The sequence below is a fragment of the Manis javanica genome, chromosome 5, assembly GCF_040802235.1.
Source record: "Manis javanica isolate MJ-LG chromosome 5, MJ_LKY, whole genome shotgun sequence".
NCBI lineage: Eukaryota > Metazoa > Chordata > Mammalia > Pholidota > Manidae > Manis > Manis javanica.
This window is the reverse complement of record NC_133160.1, coordinates 82549173-82567473: the sequence shown is the minus strand read 5'-3', so window position 1 is coordinate 82567473 and position 18301 is coordinate 82549173. Positions and strand designations below refer to the sequence as shown.

General features: G+C 43.0%; 1 protein-coding gene across 4 annotated transcripts; it reads right to left on the bottom strand.

Annotated features, from left to right (window-relative positions):
* Positions 1-2091: 2091 nt before the first annotated feature.
* On the bottom strand, positions 2092-14783 carry CASP6 (caspase 6). Of its 4 annotated transcripts, none has more exons than XM_017661002.3 (8): positions 14453-14783; positions 13409-13456; positions 8965-9007; positions 8318-8464; positions 7817-7893; positions 5896-6071; positions 3370-3529; positions 2092-2720 (listed from the first exon to the last, which is right to left on the bottom strand). In XM_017661002.3, the coding sequence occupies exons 1-8, from the start codon at positions 14490-14492 to the stop codon at positions 2482-2484; spliced, it is 930 nt and encodes a 309-aa protein (XP_017516491.1). In that variant the 5' UTR covers positions 14493-14783; the 3' UTR covers positions 2092-2481. The 4 variants fall into 4 exon arrangements, with proteins under 4 accessions (XP_017516491.1, XP_036857073.1, XP_017516492.1 ...); XM_037001178.2 differs by lacking the exon at positions 13409-13456 and adding an exon at positions 9183-9228 and having other exon boundaries at positions 14453-14543; XM_017661003.3 differs by lacking the exon at positions 13409-13456 and having other exon boundaries at positions 14453-14665.
* Positions 14784-18301: the final 3518 nt, after the last annotated feature.

The window sequence follows — 18301 nt, the reverse complement described above, 5'->3', positions numbered from 1 at the left end:
GTGAAAGCTATTTAGGCTTAAGAACATTTCCATCTGCAGAAGTCCCTTTAAAATTCCTTTCAGTTCCTTCAGTCTTTATCTGGGAAACATTTAATCTCTCCTTCAAATTTGAATTATATACTCTTGCTGTGTATTCTTGGTTCAAGGCCCTTCTGTTTCAAGGCATTACATATTTCATGCCCTCCCTTCTGGCCTCTAGAGTTTCTGCTGAGAAGTCTGTTGATAGCCTGATGGGGCTTCCTTTATAAGTAACCTTTTTTTCTCTCTCTGGCTTTCAGTACTCTCTTTATCCCTAATCTTTGTCATTTTAATTATTATATGTCTTGGCGTTGTCTTCTTAGGGTTTGTTTTGTTAGGGGCTCTCTGAATTTCCATGTGTCTGTTTCCTTCCCAGATTGGGGAAGTTTTCAACAATTACTTCCTCATAGAGACTTTTTATCCCTTTGTGGCTCTCTTCTCCTTCTGGTACCCCTATCCTGAAAATACTGTTTCATTTGGATTGGTCACACAGCTCTCTTATTCTTTCATTCCTAGAGATTCTGTTTTCTCCCTATTCCTCAGCTTCATTATTTTTCTTACTGTTCTCTAATTTCCATCTCATTGACTGTCTCCTGTACCTGCAGCAATCTGTTATTCATTTGCTTCATTGTATTTTTCATTTTAGATATTCTTCAGCTCTGAGAGGCTGTTTTTCAACTTCTCTTTGTTGAAGTTCCTCCCTGAAATCGTCAATACTTTTCCACAAATCGGTGAGCATATTTATGACTGACTTTGAAATCTTTATCCACAGATTGGTGATCTCCATTTCATTTAGCCCTTTTTTGTGGTGTCTTATCCTGTAGTCTGTTTGGAACATATTCTCTTCCTCCTCATTTGGTCAGGGTTTGTTTCTTCCTTTGTATTAGATGGCTCTGCTGTGTTTCCTGGTCTAGAGTAATGGCTTTATGAAGAAGGTGTCCTGTGGTGCCCAGAAGCTCGACTTTACTTTCCAGTGCCTGATTCTCCTTTGCTGTGGAGACCCTGTTGCTGTTGGTGGGCTATAGCAGGGCTGCATTTCTGTCTACCGGCAGTGGTCTAAGGTCAGCTGTTTGTCTCGGCTGGTCCTTTGTGACCAGAGCAGTGGCTTCTGCTGGGATTGTTGTGGGTGGGGCCATCCTCTGCCTGCCCTGTAGCGATGGTGGTGCTGCTGGGTTAACAGGGTGGGCAGGGCAGTCAGGTAGGCATGAGGGTCACAGGGCTTTGGGGCAGATGAGTACATGGTGCAATGAGTCACATGGTGGCAGAGTGTGCAGGCATGCAGAGGGGTAGCCAGCATTAGGCTGAGCTACCTGCTAGGAGGGAGAGCTCACAGGAGGCTCCTGCAGGTACCTCCCAAGTTGGACTCAGACGGCCATGAAAACTGGAAAAGTCTCCCTTTGCCTTCCAGGCAGCAAAGTCTGACACTGCTGGGGCACCCAGGTGCACAGGAAAGCACCTCGGGGCTGAGCCACTGTCAGGGTGGATGGACCATTTGGGGCTTCTCCAAGTGTCTGGCATGTTGGGCTGAGGGAGGCTGGGGAACTGTCATCTACCTGCCCTTCCTCCTGTGGATAGAGCTCCATCCAACCCTTGGTCCTCTGGCACCTGTCCTGCTGCCTCTGCTTTGGGTCTCAGGACTGGTAGAGTACACCTATCCTCCACAAGCGGCTGGAGTCTCGGTGTTCCAGCCATCCCTAGTGTCCAGTTCTGCCAATCACCAGAACCCAATCAAGTGCGGACTTGTGTTCCCAGGGAAGATCTCCAGAGCCAGGTGTGCCTTTCCTGAGCACCTATCTCCTCACTTCTTGATTCCTCTTCCTCTCATCTGTGAGCTGGGATCGGGGAAGGGCTGGAGTTCTGTTTGATTGTGGCTCTGCCACTTTACCCTTCTCTTCCCCAGGTGTAGGTGGTCTGTTCTGCAGAATTCAGGTCATTTTCAGGGTTGGCTGTATTTGCTGTAGTTGCCCCCTTGGTGTGTGTCAGAGGAGGTTTCTGGCTGGCCTTCCCATCTGCCACCTTTCTCCCCCCTCCATGTAGATGAACTTTTATGATGAAATAAGTCTACTAAGAATGTGAATTAGAAAAATTTAATGAAACATGAATTTCAAGTATTAGGGAAAACAACTTAATTTTTGGGTTTCAAAAGCCTTTAAACACATACACTTGTATAAAAAACTTCACAAATTACAAGTTAAATTGGCCAGATATTTTGAGTAACTGCAATTTACTATAAAAATCAAGTATTACAGATGCCTGTGGATTTTTATTTACAGATTCCCTGAGGATTTTGGTTCTATATGTATCAAACCCTTTTACCATGTCCAGTATGAACTATTTTTTTAAAAAGTTCTCTCCTTAACCTTAGAACATTTTAAATTGGTATCATAAGCTTTACCCTAGTGATATTTGTATAAAAAGGGAAATCTATTTTCAGTACAGATACAGAAAATGTAATAGCCCCTATCATGTAGATTTGGGGAAGAAATGCAGCTTTTTTGTTAGCATTGAGGCAAAGCAGGGAACCTGCTTCTTTCCAACTGCACTTGGGTCTCTGCAGAAGTCCACTCGGCGTTGAGAAACTTTCCTGTTCACCAGTGTGAGGAGTTCTGTGAACTCTAAGGTGGAACCAAATTTTCCCAGCATCTCACACAAATCTTGAATGTACCATGAGCCATTCACAGTTTCCCGATGAGAATAATAACCTTAAAAAAGAGGAAGAAAAGGACACTGACGTTTTCTGGCTTTCAGTTTCTGTGGCTGAAAAGCCTTTATAATTTACTATTAGAGTATAAGTTGTCACAAATCCTTGGAGAAAACTAAAATATGTCCACAATAGTTTTTACATTCTGCTTTGCTGGCTACTCTCTCATGTGGGAAAGGGGATTAATTCTATATAGTTCTATAAATGGGGTTAATCCTATGTAATGTACTCCATGTCCTAAAAATTCCAAAGTTAGTACTAGTCAGGCAATTATTTTTAGAGATAAGATCAGAAAGAAAAACAAATTTACTGCAAGAGCAAAGAACAAATGTCATCAAAATATTTTTCAACAGAGCTCTCCATGAATATTATCACAGTGACACCACTACCAGCAGTAATTGATAGGCTGCTGATATTCAACTTGTAGACTTGTAGCTCTACTTAACAGTTCTCAATGAATGACTTTCCTACAAGGTATTTTCATTTACCACTGTGTCATGTGGTCAAAGAAATCCATTCTCAGCGTCTGAGCTTCAGGACCAAATCACCATGTCCCAATAGAAAAACCCAACCCAAATCAAGCCAAGGTGCAACTCAGAGGAACTTAGCCAAGGAGGTCAACGATACGTTTGTAGCAAACACCCACACACCTTCTGCAACGGAGTAGCACATGAGGAAGTCTGCTCCTGCAGGCAGCGTGTGAACGGAGGCCGCGTCCACCTCGGTGACATTGGCCTCCCCCTTGTCTGTCTGGTGATCCACGGCATCCAAAGGAATGACAGGCACATCGTGCTGGTTTCCCCGACACGCCTATGACATGAAGAGGAAAACCACCTTTTACTTTCTTTCCCCACTGTTTACAGCAAATGTATAATTCAGTTATGCCTTCATATCAACATCACAGAAACCACTTTAGAGGAGTTTCAAAAACAAAGTGTTCAGGTTTACAGAAGACTAAAGAGGGCAATTTTTTTAACCTACTTACATTCTTTCAAGTTTTAAAAAAATTGGCATTGTCAACTATACACCAAATTATGTTGACTGAAAGGCACACTGTAGAGGAGAAAGCTGCTGTGGGATTAAACTTCATAGCACCACGACCCTACTTTTCTTTAAAAAAAAAAGCCATAGAATGTGTTTCTATTTAATCAGGTAATATATTCTGAAATTGGACTTCGCTTGCCAATCTGCTGCCATACATTGCTAGGGTCAAAATGACACCATCTGACCTGAGAAGACATCTGTTAGTGTCCGTCCTTCCTTCTCCTGCTTTAAAGTGAGCTCTTAAGTTCTTATCCACTAATTCTGACTCAAAGGCTAACATTAACGCCTACTCTTCTATGACAATTATGGGTTGAATTTATCTGTTCAAGTCCTAACCCCCAGTATCTGAAATATGACTGTATTTGCCACTGTGTTGTTTATGTGAAACCATCGTAAGATTGTATATCAATGATACCTTAAAAAAAAACTTGAGATTTTATCTCCCAAGTACAGACAAACCCCAACCCCCAAAATATGACTATATCTGGAGATATGGCCTTTGAAGAGGTAATTATTATAAAATGGGTCATGTAGGTGGGCCCTATCTACTATGACTGTGTCCTTGTAAGAGACTAGGACACTGACATGCACTAGGACGAGACCTACCCGAAAGCCAGGAGAGGCCTTATAGGAAACCCACCCTGCTGACGCCTTCCTCTCAAACTTCTAACCTCCAGAACTGTGAGAAAGTTAATTTCTGTTGGTTAAGCCACCCCACCTGTAGTAGTTTGTTATGGAGCCCTAGCAAGCACCACAGTAACCTAACAAGATTCTGTTGTATTATAAATGCATCCAGCATTCTGAAGTAGTTAAAGAATAAACTTTAAAATAAACAAGTCCTGAGTGACTTCAGTTATCAAATAGAAGACACCTAATACCCCATTTAACAGGGAGATTTTAACCTTACTTAATATATCAGGCTCATTGTCCACTGTCTTCCTCAGTGTCCTATAGAACACCTGGGCTCTGACACCCTTGTTGCCAGACCAGCTGCAGTGGGAATGGGAGCCTGTACCGAGTTTGCCGTGTGCCGGGCCCTGTGCTAAGTGCTTCTCATTGGTTAGTTTTATCCTCACAACTGTCCCCCGAGGCAGTGCTGTTTTATCCCCATTTCACAGATGAAGCAGCTGAGGTGTTGAGAAATAAAATAACTTGGCCACAGCAGCTCATTAGTTATTTCTGATTTTCTGACCTTTGACAGTGCCAGCCACTCCTCTCTCACTGTATTTCCTGCTGCTGCTTTTCCTCTGGGTCAGCTTCCTCAGTATCTTTCATCAGCTTATGCCTCATTAGTGTCCCTCAGTTCTGTTTTGCCCTTGTTTTTCAAGCTATCCTTGATGCGGGCCAACTCATCTACTCCCGTGGCTTCCAGCACCAGCCAGCACCTTATTACTACCCAGTTTTTTTTCCAACCTAGGTTGTCTGTCAACTACATGTCCCATGGACACCCCAGTGCCGCTGTCCCAGCTGTCCCAGCAAGAAAGCTGTTCTTAAGGACATCCCTCCACCCCTTTGCTCCCTCCTTCAAGGCTTTACGGCAGGATGTGAAGTGTGGGTGTGTCCTCCATGCCACTCGTGGAAATACAGAATCAGAACATCAGGAATTCTCTTTTCTGTTCAAAATCCTTACTAATGTACTAACTCATGTTTTTCAGGCTAAAAAGTGTTTTTATCCCTAATACCGATTTGTCAGGAGAGAAACTGAATCTTGCTTTAATGGAAATGTGAAAAGCTGAAGCCAGGGCGTGAACTCCATGCCAGCACGCTTCTCAGTGGCTCACACGCTTCAGCTCTCAAAGAGCTGCCCTCGTCTGGAAAAGGCTGCCTGCTGCCTGGCGCTGCTCACTTCATTCAGCAGATGCCTTCTCTGGTGCCTATGCCTCACCACTGGGCTGGGCCAGGGAGTAGGACTTCAGATATTTTGAGTCTAGATACCTAGTACCTTTACTATTCTTTATGTTAAGAAAGAGTTATTCCTGATAGCTCAAATTACAACTCTGATTGGCTGGGATTCAAAAAGGGCCTTTCTAATTATTAGAAAAAGGTACTTCTGAAATTGGCTTTAGTTATTTATAATCACACATACAGAACCATGGACTTTATAATTAGGATTATAACATCATCAGTCTTACCTGAATGATAAATATCTTAGGTTTTCCAACCAGACTTTGACACTTGTCTCCTTTGAACAGTCCAGTCAATGTCTGAATTTCAATTTTGGCATCATATGCATAAACGTGACTGCCTTCACCATGACTCAGGAAAACACATAAAAAGCAATCGGCATCTGTGTGGCTAGAGGTTGATGCTACAAAAGCCCCCCAAAATTCACATAGAAATGAAATGAATTCACATAGAAATGAAAATAGGATGATTACATATAAAAATTCACTTTATACTAAAAGTTACATGCATATGTTTGGGAGAAAATGTTAAATATAAAATGTCTAATGAAACAACTTACTTTAAGCTGTAATGAAACAGTAACACCACACTGTACCTAATTTTTTTAAATCCAAATTATTAGACCTCACAGTAATCAAGTTTGAACAGTTTTCATTAGCTCTTCTAAAATATAGAATGATGACATGGAAAACATGGGATTATTATAGAGAACCCTTTTAATCCAAATCATTTTGAAAATAACAGTTTCTTTGGATCAGCAGAGGGCTTCTTAGAGCAGACTGGAAAGACCAGAAATTACTATTTAGTAACTCCTGATGTGTTGCTGCACCTCCAACAGAATAGAAGACATGATACTGATGTCCTCCAAAACTTATGCATAAAGTAGGAAACCTGTGAAGCAGCCAGTTAAAGTGATTTACAGATTAAAGAAAAGCTCTGACATGGAGGTCCCTCAAAAAATTAAAAATAGAACTACCATATGATCCAACAATTGCCACTTTGGGGCATTTATCCAAAGAAAATGAAAATGCTAATTCAAAAAGATATCTGCACACACACACCCCTTCACTGCAGCATTATTTACAATAACCAAGGTACAGAAACAACCTAAGTCCCCACTGATGGATGAAGATGTGGTATAGAATACATACAGTGGAATAGTACACAGCCATAGAATGAAATCTTACTGTTTGAGACACTATGGATGGCCTAGAGGGTGTTATGCTAAGTAAAATGAGACAAACATCATGTAATCTCACATGTGGAATCTAAACCAACCAAACACAAAAACAAGTTTATAGATACAGAGAACAGATTGGTAGTTGCTGATGGGTAAAAGATGAAAAGATACAAACTTCCAGTTATAAAGCCAGTCCTGGGAATGTAACGCACAGTATGGTGACTACAGTTAATAATACGGAATTGCATATTAGAAAGTTGCTAAGAGTACATCTTAAAAGTCCTTAGTACAGGGGAGGGGAGGGGGAGAAAAAAAAAGTCCAAAAAAAGGTCCTTAGTACAAGAAAAAAAAAAACTGTGTAGTGACAGAAAACTACACTTAATGTGATCATTTTGTAGTGCATACAAATATCTAATCTTTATGTTGTTCACCTGAAAAAAATGTCAAGAGCTCCAAAGAAAATGTGAACAATTACGTAAATAGTAGTCCATTGGCAAAAGATTTGAAAATCTAAGGCATGTACTGATTATTATGATATACACAAGTTGTTAAAATTCCTACTACATAGTAATGTAGAAAATAAGAGAGAATGTATGTAAATCAAGAGTATTTTGAAGCCAGTAAAAAACCTGGGTTGGAAGAAATAAAAAAATGACTGTCCAGCATTACGAGTATTTGCATTTTAGACTTTTTTAATTGCAAAATGAAAAGACCGTTTCATTCATTTCTAAGTAACAGACTGTAACTACTGGTATGATAAATATAAGTTCTGGAGACAATACTTTGTAAGGGTTTGTAAATCTGGTAGGTAATAAAACAGAGAGGCACAATCCAAACCTATAACCCCTGCTAAATTAATTGACAAATTAACTGACTTTTTAGTAAGTTAATATTTAGACCTGTCTTTATAGACAGGATAATTAAAGTACTCAGTTCTATCAGAGGAAGATGAATAGGAAAATACTAACCTTCATGAATTTTGAGTAGTAGTTCTTCTGCTCTAAGATCATTAAAGCATTTCACTTCAAATCCTAGGTCTGAAAACCTGTTGATAAATTGGATATTAGCTTATGGGCAATTCAAAGTTGTCACATACCCCTAGTTAAGGAATATATATGTTTTTATGACATATAAATAAATAGACTTTTCTTTAAGAAAGCAAAATCAAATATGACAGTGATGGTTTTCCTTGATCATCCATGGTAGGAAAGGATTTACTCATAATGGTAACCGATTCAAGTTAGAATATCGCCATCTCTGCAGATGTATTTTTAATAGTGAAAAGTCTGTTCACATTTAATAGAACAGAGTTAGGAGGAAAACTCGGCCAAGTTCTTAAGGGAGGCTGTACCCAGGTGAGGCTAGTCCTCAAATACCCTTGCTCAGGTACTGTATCAGTGTACACAAGTATTGATAAATGGTCACCACTTACGTATCTCATCACCTCAACATGTGAATAAAGCTACTACCTGCGCTGAAGATTGTCTCTGTCTGCACTGGTGCCCCTTCTTTCCGGCAGTGTTAAGTGCCAGAAGAACCTCTCGTGATTGAAGATTAAAGCAACTCCTCTCCTCTTGTGGTCCATTTTGTACTTTTCTGCTGGATCGAACCTTTCACTGTTAATAAAAATTGGTCATTTTTAAGTCATATTAAATATGAGCTCCGCCAAGCCCAAGGTCAGCATGGAGACGGGGATCTGGCACCTCTTCATGTCTGCGAGGCTGCTGTGTACTGGGAAAGCCTCACAGCCAGACTGGTAAGGCTATTTCTGTACCAACTGGCAAACAGCAGCCCTCCTCAGCACCCCAACCCCCGATCCCTCCCATGGCTGTCTTTCCCCACATCTCCAGAGTCCAGCAACTAAGGGCAGTGGCTTGGCCCAGGCTCCAGCTCTAGGGCCCAGGCCACACAAGTTACCAGATACTTTGAACATTGCTCTGTCCATTCACAACCAGGGTCAGCAGCTAACCTGCTTTCTACACATCACCTCCAAAAGCTAAAGCCTGACCCACTCAGCTACTTTCCTGTTCTCAGGTCCCCTTCTCGCTTTGATTTCTATAGGCTAATCATGACCACCCCAGCAAGCGGACCCAGCAAGAAAAGAGCAATTTTTTACCTCTTAAAGAAGGCATCTGTTTCTGTCACGTTTTGTTCCTCACCTATTAAAGGAAGTTGATTCTTGTTAATTTACTTTATGATATATGGTAGTAAAATAGCAGAAACTCCCCCAGCTGCCTTTGCCTCCCATATACTATCACCTTTCTGTTTTGGTTACTTTAAAAGTGAAAGTATATGAAAAGAAGGGGTAAGGGAAAAGGAAGAGAAACTGCTTACTAATAAATGAACTGTTAACAGTTCTTTCTCAACCCCCAGTTCTTACCTGCAAAATAGCAAATAATATTATAAGGAATGTAGAAAATATGAGGCGAACACATGCATGGCAAAATATGCCTAGCATAACATAGTTTTGTGATTACAGAGCTCAAACGAAAAAAACCAATTGTTTTGTTTGCAGAAGATGTCTTTGCAAATATTCTCTGAAACAGGAAAGTAAGTCATACAGAAGAACCAGAAAAAGAGTGGTTAATACTGGATTACCCTACTAACCTACAAGAAGTTGAATTTTGGGTGGAGGAAGGGAAGGGGAGGGCAAAGGCTTAGATTTGGGATCTTCTGAATGACAGGTTTGTACATATAACCCTATAATGGGGACCTTGTGCTCCTGACCTGCAATTGGACATCCCCTCCCTCCAGACAACCTTTCACTGAATCCCTCTCTATTCCCTAGGACTGTGCTGTGCAGTAGAACTTTCCGGGGTGATGGAATTGTTCCTTAGCTGTGCTGTCCCATCTGATAGCCACTGGCCACATGGTGGCTGCTGAACTCTTGAAAACTGGCTAGTGAAGCTGTAGAACTTAATTTTTATTTAAGTTCATTTAATTCAGATAACGATTATGTGGCCGGTGGCTTCTGTATTGGACAGCACAGTAAGTCTAGTATTTTCTACAATAAGGGTCCATATACCCACGAATCTGTTTTTACCTGATAAACTTTGTAGCTTACGGGGGGAGACAGTAATGAATAAACAAATATTAACTATAGCAAGACACGACTCGCAGCTGAGGTCTTTGAAGGAAGCATGACAGACTGTGAAGGTAGACGCCTACACATCACCTCCTAGCCGAGAGGGCTGTGCTCCCGTCTCTCCTGAGAAAGTCTCTCCCTGATGCCTGACCGTTCTCACCTCGTGGCTGCTTGCTGACGGAAGTCCACCTGGGAGTGAGGGTGGGTGGGAATTCAACTCCAGCGCCCTGCGCCAGTCACTTCCAGCCTTCCCTCCTGGAATTCACCAGCATTTAGACCGAAGGCGTTCCCCTGTCCCTTAGGCACTAAATCACTTTCAATATTTTGCAATTACTGGCCTGGGTGATGAAATGGAAAATTCCTAGATACTAACCTAGATTTATAGAATCAGAATCCTGTATTTTTAATGAGGTGACTTTCACATCAAAGATGAGAAGTCAAAAGCAGCCTCTCTTAATGCATCCTCCCAACTATACCAGGGTTTCCTTCCCACTCCATACATGGCTGCACCAAAACACTCTGCCGCCCTGCTCTACCAGGGATACTTCCGCCCATCAACCGCTCTACCTAGACACTCCATCTCCACACACAGCCCAACCCCAGACGCAGCCTACTCCTCCACAAAAGCTCTACCAGGATACTTCCTACTCCGCACGCTGCTCTCTCTGGGTTACTACTCAGCCCTGCCCTTTGGGGACACCTCCTCCTCCACACACTGCCCACGGGAGATGTGCTCTGGAGCCCGGCCTGCTCTACCAGGGGCACTTCCTGCTCCTATCCCTGTTCTACAGCATGCTTCCCACTCCTCACGCTACAGCACCAGGGGTACTTCCTGCTCCTGATATTCCCACTCACCCTCACCCCCAGGAGCATTCCCATCCCACACACTGCACCGACGGGACACTCCCTGCTGCACACTGTCTACCAAGGACAGCACCTCCCCGCATGCCATACACCGGAATCCTGCCCGCCCCACACACTGTTCTCCCCCAGGAATTCCTGATACACACACTGCTGTGTCCTACCCCTCACCCTGCTCCACCAGAGATCCTTGATATCCTTCCTACTCCACACACTGCTCAGTCAGACTACAGCGTGCTCCACAACTGCTCCACCAGGGGCATTCCTGCACCACACACTGCTCTATGGGCAGTGCTTCCTTCTCCACACACAGGACTATCGGGATATTGCCCACACCACACGCTACTCTATTGGGGAGCCTTCCTACCTGGCCCTCTGCTTCCCGAGGATACTCCCTCTCCACACATCGCACGGGGCGCTACTCCCTGGAGCATACCGCTCTACTGTGAATGCTTCAAGTCCACACACTGATGGTCTACCCTGGATACTTCGTACACCGCATACGGCTGTGCCAGACACTCCCTCCTCCACACACTGTGCCAGCAGGAACACTTCCCACTATACATGGCTCTCCCAGGGCACTACCCAGTCCACACGCTGTTCCACTGGTATACTTCTTAGTCTTTTCCTCCACAAACTACCCGACCTGGAACACTTCCTACTCCCCACTCTGCTCTCGCGGGGACGCTTACTGGCCACACACTATTCTGCCAGGATACTTACTAATCCACATGCTGTTCCACATGGACACTTTGTACTTCACACAGTGTTTTACTGGGGACACCTCCTATTCCACACCATGGTCCACTCTGGATACATCCTACTCCAAATTGTTCTAAGTGGGAAATCTCCGATTCCACGCACTGTTCTACCCAACATACTTCGAGTCTTCTTCCTGCTCCACGACCTGCTCTGCCCAGAATACTTCCACTCCACACATTTAATACTGGAACACTTCCCAGTCCGTACACTGAGATACCCGGATGCTTCCTACTCCACACACCACTGCTCTACTGTGAATCCTGAGAAGTGCTCACTCCGCTCTAACACGGGTATTTCCTACTCCACACACTGCTCTACCAAGGCAGTACAGAGATTTTTCTTCCATTTTCAAAAGTGTGTAAGGATCTACCTCCTTTTAATAACATTACCTCCTTATCCTTAAACCAATTATACTATAAAGAAAGTGAATAACCCAAACTAAACACAATAAATCCAAATCTGAAAGCCAATCACCTACTTCACTCTCTAAAAACCTGCACAGGTTGGAAAACACCAAGTTGCCTCTATGACACACAAAGTAGTAGTAGCTGACCTGGCTGCTCACCTCTTGCAGCTTCTGCACCGTATTTTCTAGTGAGCCTAAGGCAGCTTGACACGTACCCAGACACGTACCCAGCAGAAGCTGTGCCAAGTGGCTGCTCACCAAACCAAAGTCTCTGAGGGTGAAAGCAGTGGAAATGTACACCAACTAGGTCATTAAACTTTGTTTTCATAGTCTAAGAAAGGAACTTCACAGGTCTTCCTGCTCCATGTAGTTCAGGGTCCATTTCAGTTGTCTCCACTATTGCCTTCAGCTTACTCAAGACAGACAGATTTGGGGATGACAGCTAGTTATAAATAGCTCAAGATAATGTATTTAAAATGGCATTCAGTTTCAAAGTTAATAGATATGACAACCTCAGAGAGGGATTTTTAAGAAGTGTGTTGTTACTGTTAATTCTGTGGATGTAGAAACGGGACTCTGAAAGTGTTAGCCCTGGTTTCTGCTGGCTCTAGCCTTCACTCAAATATAAATGTACACCCTGCTAATTAGTGACCAGGTGCAGCTGCCTTTCTATCCTAGCGATTTGTTGAATCAGAACAGAAAGCTCTAAAGCCAGACATGAGAACCTAAGTTTTAATACTTTGCTGAAGTTGATAAATTTTACCCAGATTCCAGGGATAATAATACATCATAATTCTGTTCTGGTCATGGAACTAAATGTCTCAAGCAGACAAGCTTTCAGGAAGGGTGCACTTTAAACAAGTAACCTTATACTGTACAAATACAAATAAACTGGCTACAAGGGTAAATGGCTCTGTTTACATGAAGAAAACAAATTTTAATAAAGGAGACACCCTATGAAACAGATTTACAAACTCCTATTTATCTGCAATCTATTTATAAAAATTGGGTCCGTCATATAACCTGACTCTTGACTTCTACTTGCCTCTGATTTCAACAATTCTCCTTTCCACCATAACGCAACCAGCATCTCTGCTCCATTTTTCTCCTCACCTTGATTTGATAATCCCTCCAGATAATCCGACCAGCCACCATTCCTTGATGGCCTGGCAGTGTAGATACAATTTTTATCTCAGCTCCACAGCCCAGTGAGGCAGGGAGACAAAGTGAAACCGGCTGGTCCAAGGTCAACACAGTAGAGTTGGGAGTGAAAGCAGACCTGCCTATCGATTCCATAATCTCTGTACTCTCGCCCCATCACCACGCGAAACCTCCTCCCAGCAGGGAGAGATCAGCTGCCTTTTTTAACTTAGTGTTCATTTCTCCAAACCTCTTCAGCGTCTACTATCATGGTCTTCATTAACTGCAGTATCCAGAAAGACCTACCTGTATTCCCTATCAGCAATCTGTAACCCATGTCCAGCCTGGAACACACTAGAAAAAGGGTGTGGAGAAAGAAAAGGAAGGGAGCAGGTAGCAAGAGAAAAAGTATGTAATAAAAAATGGAGGGAGAAGTGCCCTGGCTTTTGGTTAAGCCTCCTGGACCAGACCCTGGCTTCCCGCCCCTCCTCCCTGGTTCAAAATGTAAATGGCCACTGGACCCTGCACTGTCCGCCCAGGCCACGGTCCTCCCTGCACGACCACGGTGACTTCTACAACCTGTCTCTGGGGCAAAGCATATTTTGTGCAGCACAGAATAAAGAATAAAAAGCTCTGAAATAAAGGCACTGCATCGACTGCTAGAGTTTCAACCTCCCCCAAACACGTTTTTTAGAACTGTGGCCGGGGTTGGAGTTTCTAAACCTCATCAGTGCTATAGTTAACCAGTGACAGGGAGGAACGTTGCAAAATACGCGTTTAGCAGTTATTCTGTAATTCCGTAGAGAAAGATGTTGCGGTTTTAACTCAAACCCCCACACAGCGGCAGGTCTCTTGGATGCAGGAGGGACACCGCAGCTGCAAGGGACACCGCAGCTGCAAAGCCTGCCTCAGCAGGGCTTGGTCCGGGATAGTCCGGGCGCCCCCGGCGCCTCAGCCTGGACTTCCGCTGGCACTGCGTGCAGCCGCTTCTTTCTACCTTTGCTTGGAAGTGAGAACACAAAACAAACTCCAGCCTTCGTAAGTCAACTTTCATATAACCAAGCGCCGGGAACACCAGGACCGGCCCCGCAGGTCTTTTAAAGTTTCAATGGCCCTGACGCCTGGTAAGAAATTACCGCCCGGAGGACAAGGGCGGCCGGGCAACGCCCCGCCTCGGCCCCGCAAGGAGACGACGGCGAGGCCCCCGAGTGGCTTTTCTGGGCCGAAGGGCTCAGCTGCCCCCCACTGGGCCCGAGCACGTCCCTCCAAGCGCAGAAACTGCTTCCGGCCGTCCAGCGAAGCGGGAGGAGCGCGCGCCCCCGCCCGGAGCGCGCCGACCGCCCCACCTACCTGCAGGCTGAGCCCCGCCGAAGCCCCGCGCCCAGCTCATCGCGTCCCCACGCTGCGGCCTCCGCTTCCTGAGGCCTGGGGCCCGCAGCCCCCGCCCCTTCGTCCGCCCGCGCCCCGCCCCGCGCCCGCCGCGGCCCCCGGGCTTTTTCCTCTCCCGTCCGCCCGGCGCCTGGAGCGACGGACCCGCCCTCGGGAGCTGCTGGTTGCCGCCCCGAGGTGCAAGGGCGGAGCCGGGCTGGGCCGTCCCAGACCACCTGCGGTGAGCCGAGGCTCGCGCAGACCCCGCCCCCAGGGCTCGCCGTTCCCGACTCCCTCGGGTGGAGAAGTGTTGTTTTACTGTTCACTTTGTAGTCCTTTCTCCCCGTGCACGTCATCTTCTAGGACTTGTAATAATTTATTTTAAACGCGGGCATTCGACCAAAATAAACTAGAGGCAATTCCAGGATTTGGGGAGGGAATCATGCGGATACTCGGAGGTAGAACTTCGGAGTCTACAGACTGGCTTTTCTTGAGCTAGAGCATTGTAGCCCTTTCTCATAAAATACTGCCGAAACAGGGTGCTAATCCGTGCCAAGGGGCACTCAGTGGTGCATTTAATCGAACTCCTTGAGTAGTTGGCTATTGTGTACATTTTCTTCAATGAACAATTCTTTAAGACTGGATGAAAAAATAGCATCATCTATTGTAACTACCCTGGACCTTGTCATTTAAAAAGTAACCAATTTAAGACTAGGAAAAAAATATGCAGAGGCACCATTTCAATTACATTAAAATAAGTATATATAAAGCATGCTTAAGAAATGAGTACGTGTATACCTTGTTGAAATTGCAGGTTGGTTCCAAACCACTGCAATATAAAGCAAATAGCACTCTAAAGGGAGCCAAACGAATTTTCTGGTTTCCCAGTGCATGTAAATGTTTACACTATAGTGTATTAAGTGTACAATATAGCATTATGTCTAAAAACATGTACATACCTTAATTTAAGAACAACTATACTGCTAAAAAATGCTAACCATCTAAGCTTTTAGCAAGTCCTAACCTGGTTGCTCGTGGAGAGTCTTGCCTCTATGTTGATGGCTGCTGACTGATCAGGGTGGTGGCTGCTGAAGGTGTGGTGGCTGTGGCAATTTCTTTAAACAACTTATCTGCCATATGGATTGACTCTTCCTTTCACAAAAAACTTCTGTAGCATGCGATACTGTTTGATAGCATTTTATCCACAGAACTTTCCAAAATTGGAGTCAATCCTCTCAAACCCTGCTTCTGCTTTATCAGCTAAATTTGTCATATTCTAAATCCTTCACTGTTATTTCAACAATCCCACTGGCATCTTCACCAGGTGTAGCTTCCATCTCAAGAAACCACTTTCTTTGTTCATCCATCCGTTCGTTTTTATCATGAGACTGCAGAAATTCAGTCGCATCTGCAGGCACTCCTCCACTGCAGTTTTGAACCCTCATTTTATAAAAAATGCATTATCTATTAAGCACAATAAAATGAAGAATGCCTGTATAAGAGATCCATTTTCTATAAATATTACCCTATTGTTTTGGGAGAGAAGAATAAAATCTAACTTGATAACTTTTCCTACATGTGCTTGTGGCTCAGTTTTGCTTGGTCATTAAAGAGAATGTGCCATCAAAGGAGAGAACTTTATTCCACACCATTCACTATTCATTTCACTGTATGCACGGAGTATTTCAGAAATCATTCTTAGCAACTTATTCTGCAGGCATAGAACACCAATCTCATATAGTTGTTGTGATGATTCAATGTGGTTAAAATACTGTACTCAAAACAGTGCCTAGCTTTTTAAGAGCTCAAATTATTTTTACTAGGATTGGGAGCAGGATTAGGCTTCCTCCAGTTTCCCTATTACCCAGCCCAATTGCTTAACATATAGGAGGTGATCAGTCGATATACACTGAATGAGACACAGGGTTTCAGCATCTGCACTGCACTTTATTGATCGACCACCAGGGCTTTCTGTTACCTTGCCTAATTTTCAGTTTCCTCTGCTTGAGTCTTGAAAACACTTCCAGGGAACCCCCATGGCCTGACTTTCCACTACCTAAAAGGAGCAAATGAACTTTTCTCCTCTATCTTACCTCAGAATATCAGACCTAGATATCCTATTACTTTTATAGTGTATGTGGTTATAAATTTTAAAGTTAAGATTTTGTCTACCTTAAGATATATAAACACAAAGCATTTTGAGATATTTCAGAATTACCAAGGTGATTTTAGCCTTTTAAAACAATAGCTATCCCCCCCGCCATCCCCGTAAATTGTTAAGTGCCTGGGATTGGGAAATAGGCTGCCTGGGTTCTAATCTTGACTCCACCATTTTATTAGCTGTGATACATTGGACAAGTAATACAATTTAATCTCACCCATCTTCAAATTCTTCTCTGTAAATTGGGTACCAAACTTACTCAACAGTCTTTAAGGCAGTAACTGCCAAACTCCTAGGTAAATACCCAGCCTACAAAAAACTTTCAGTACATGTTATTTTTAGCTACTGAAAATTACCTAGACCAGTTCTCAAACTGTGGCCTCTGAACCAGAAATAACATTGTCATCTGGGAACTTAACAGACAGGCAAACTCTAGTCTAAAAGCCTTCAGAATCAGACTTCACTGAATGAGGAGGAACTTGGAGTGGGGTCTAGCTGTGGGTTTTAACAAGCCTTCCAGTGATTCTCATGTCGTGTGAGAACCACGGACATAAGACTAATCAGAAGTCTACTGAGTATTCACTTCCTTCTCAAAGAAGAGAAAAAGAACCCAAAACAAACCCTTACTATTAAAATAATTAAGATACACTAACAACCAAAAGTTAACTGACAGGATGGTTTGATTCTTCCTGTATATGAACAGTCACTTTTATGGAGTTTACTGAAATGAAAAACTCTAAGCCAACTGTCATCTATCCTAGGAATGAAATATATGGAATGAAATTAATTCAGAGATAATTCTAAAACAAATTTTGGTCTTTTTCCAGTTTTTACTCCACCAAATCTTTTTTCCTCTATGAATCATAGAAATACCATAGTTCTATCATTCTATCTCCTACACTTAATTGACAGTTGACAAAGAAATGTTTGTGAAGTTATCAAAGGAGACTTTACAGGATGTTTTGAAAACCTAATAATGCTGAGGCAAAAAAACGTAACATCACTGTGGCTTGTATGCAAAGACACAACTGATCCATTTTGATTTTTATTAATAACTAGTTATTTTTCATTTATAGGTTGCCTGATTCACTCTTGCCCTTTTACTTATGATTTGGGCAGAGGGCTAGTTTGTAAGGTTAAGCAGTGAGGAGAAACAGCAAACTAAGGAGGCTACTTCCATTATGATAGCCAGTCATTATAAAAGACTTGAATGAATATACTGCAGGTAATACTGTAAATTTTGAACACTGCAATGTAATATATGTGGAAGGATTTTACCTAATAGGTTTCATTCTATTTCCCAAACTTACTGAAATCAGTCTACTCAATAGAGTTGTTTTTTATAGAAAGACTCCACTGTCTCTACTTTGTTAGATGTTTTGTTTCCTACCAGGATAAAATAATTAATGATCAGTTTGACTTCCTGATAATCTTGTATTTCTATAAATACTGACAGAAATAACACTGTTCATTTTAGGAAGAATGAGTTATAAGCTAACAAAACAACTTTTTAATTAGTATTACTAGTCTAGACGAGTCTAGACGTCTATGAAGGAAAGCCTGCTCCAGAAAATGCGTTTAATTTGCTTTTGCCCTCATATTTCAATTGTGTCTTTATTACAGCTTCTCTGTGCTTCAGTTTCTCTACCTACTAAATGAATATAGTCATA

Excerpts from the sequence above, each read along its gene's own strand:
- CASP6 (XM_017661002.3), bottom strand. The coding sequence starts at position 14,492 with ATGAGCTGGGCGCGGGGCTTCGGCGGGGCTCAGCCTGCAG. Across the intron at positions 13,457-14,452 it reads CGGCGGGGCTCAGCCTGCAG|TGTGTTCCAGGCTGGACATG; the intron begins GTAGGTGGGGCG and ends CCCTTTTTCTAG. Across the intron at positions 9,008-13,408 it reads ATTGCTGATAGGGAATACAG|GTGAGGAACAAAACGTGACA; the intron begins GTAGGTCTTTCT and ends TTCCTTTAATAG.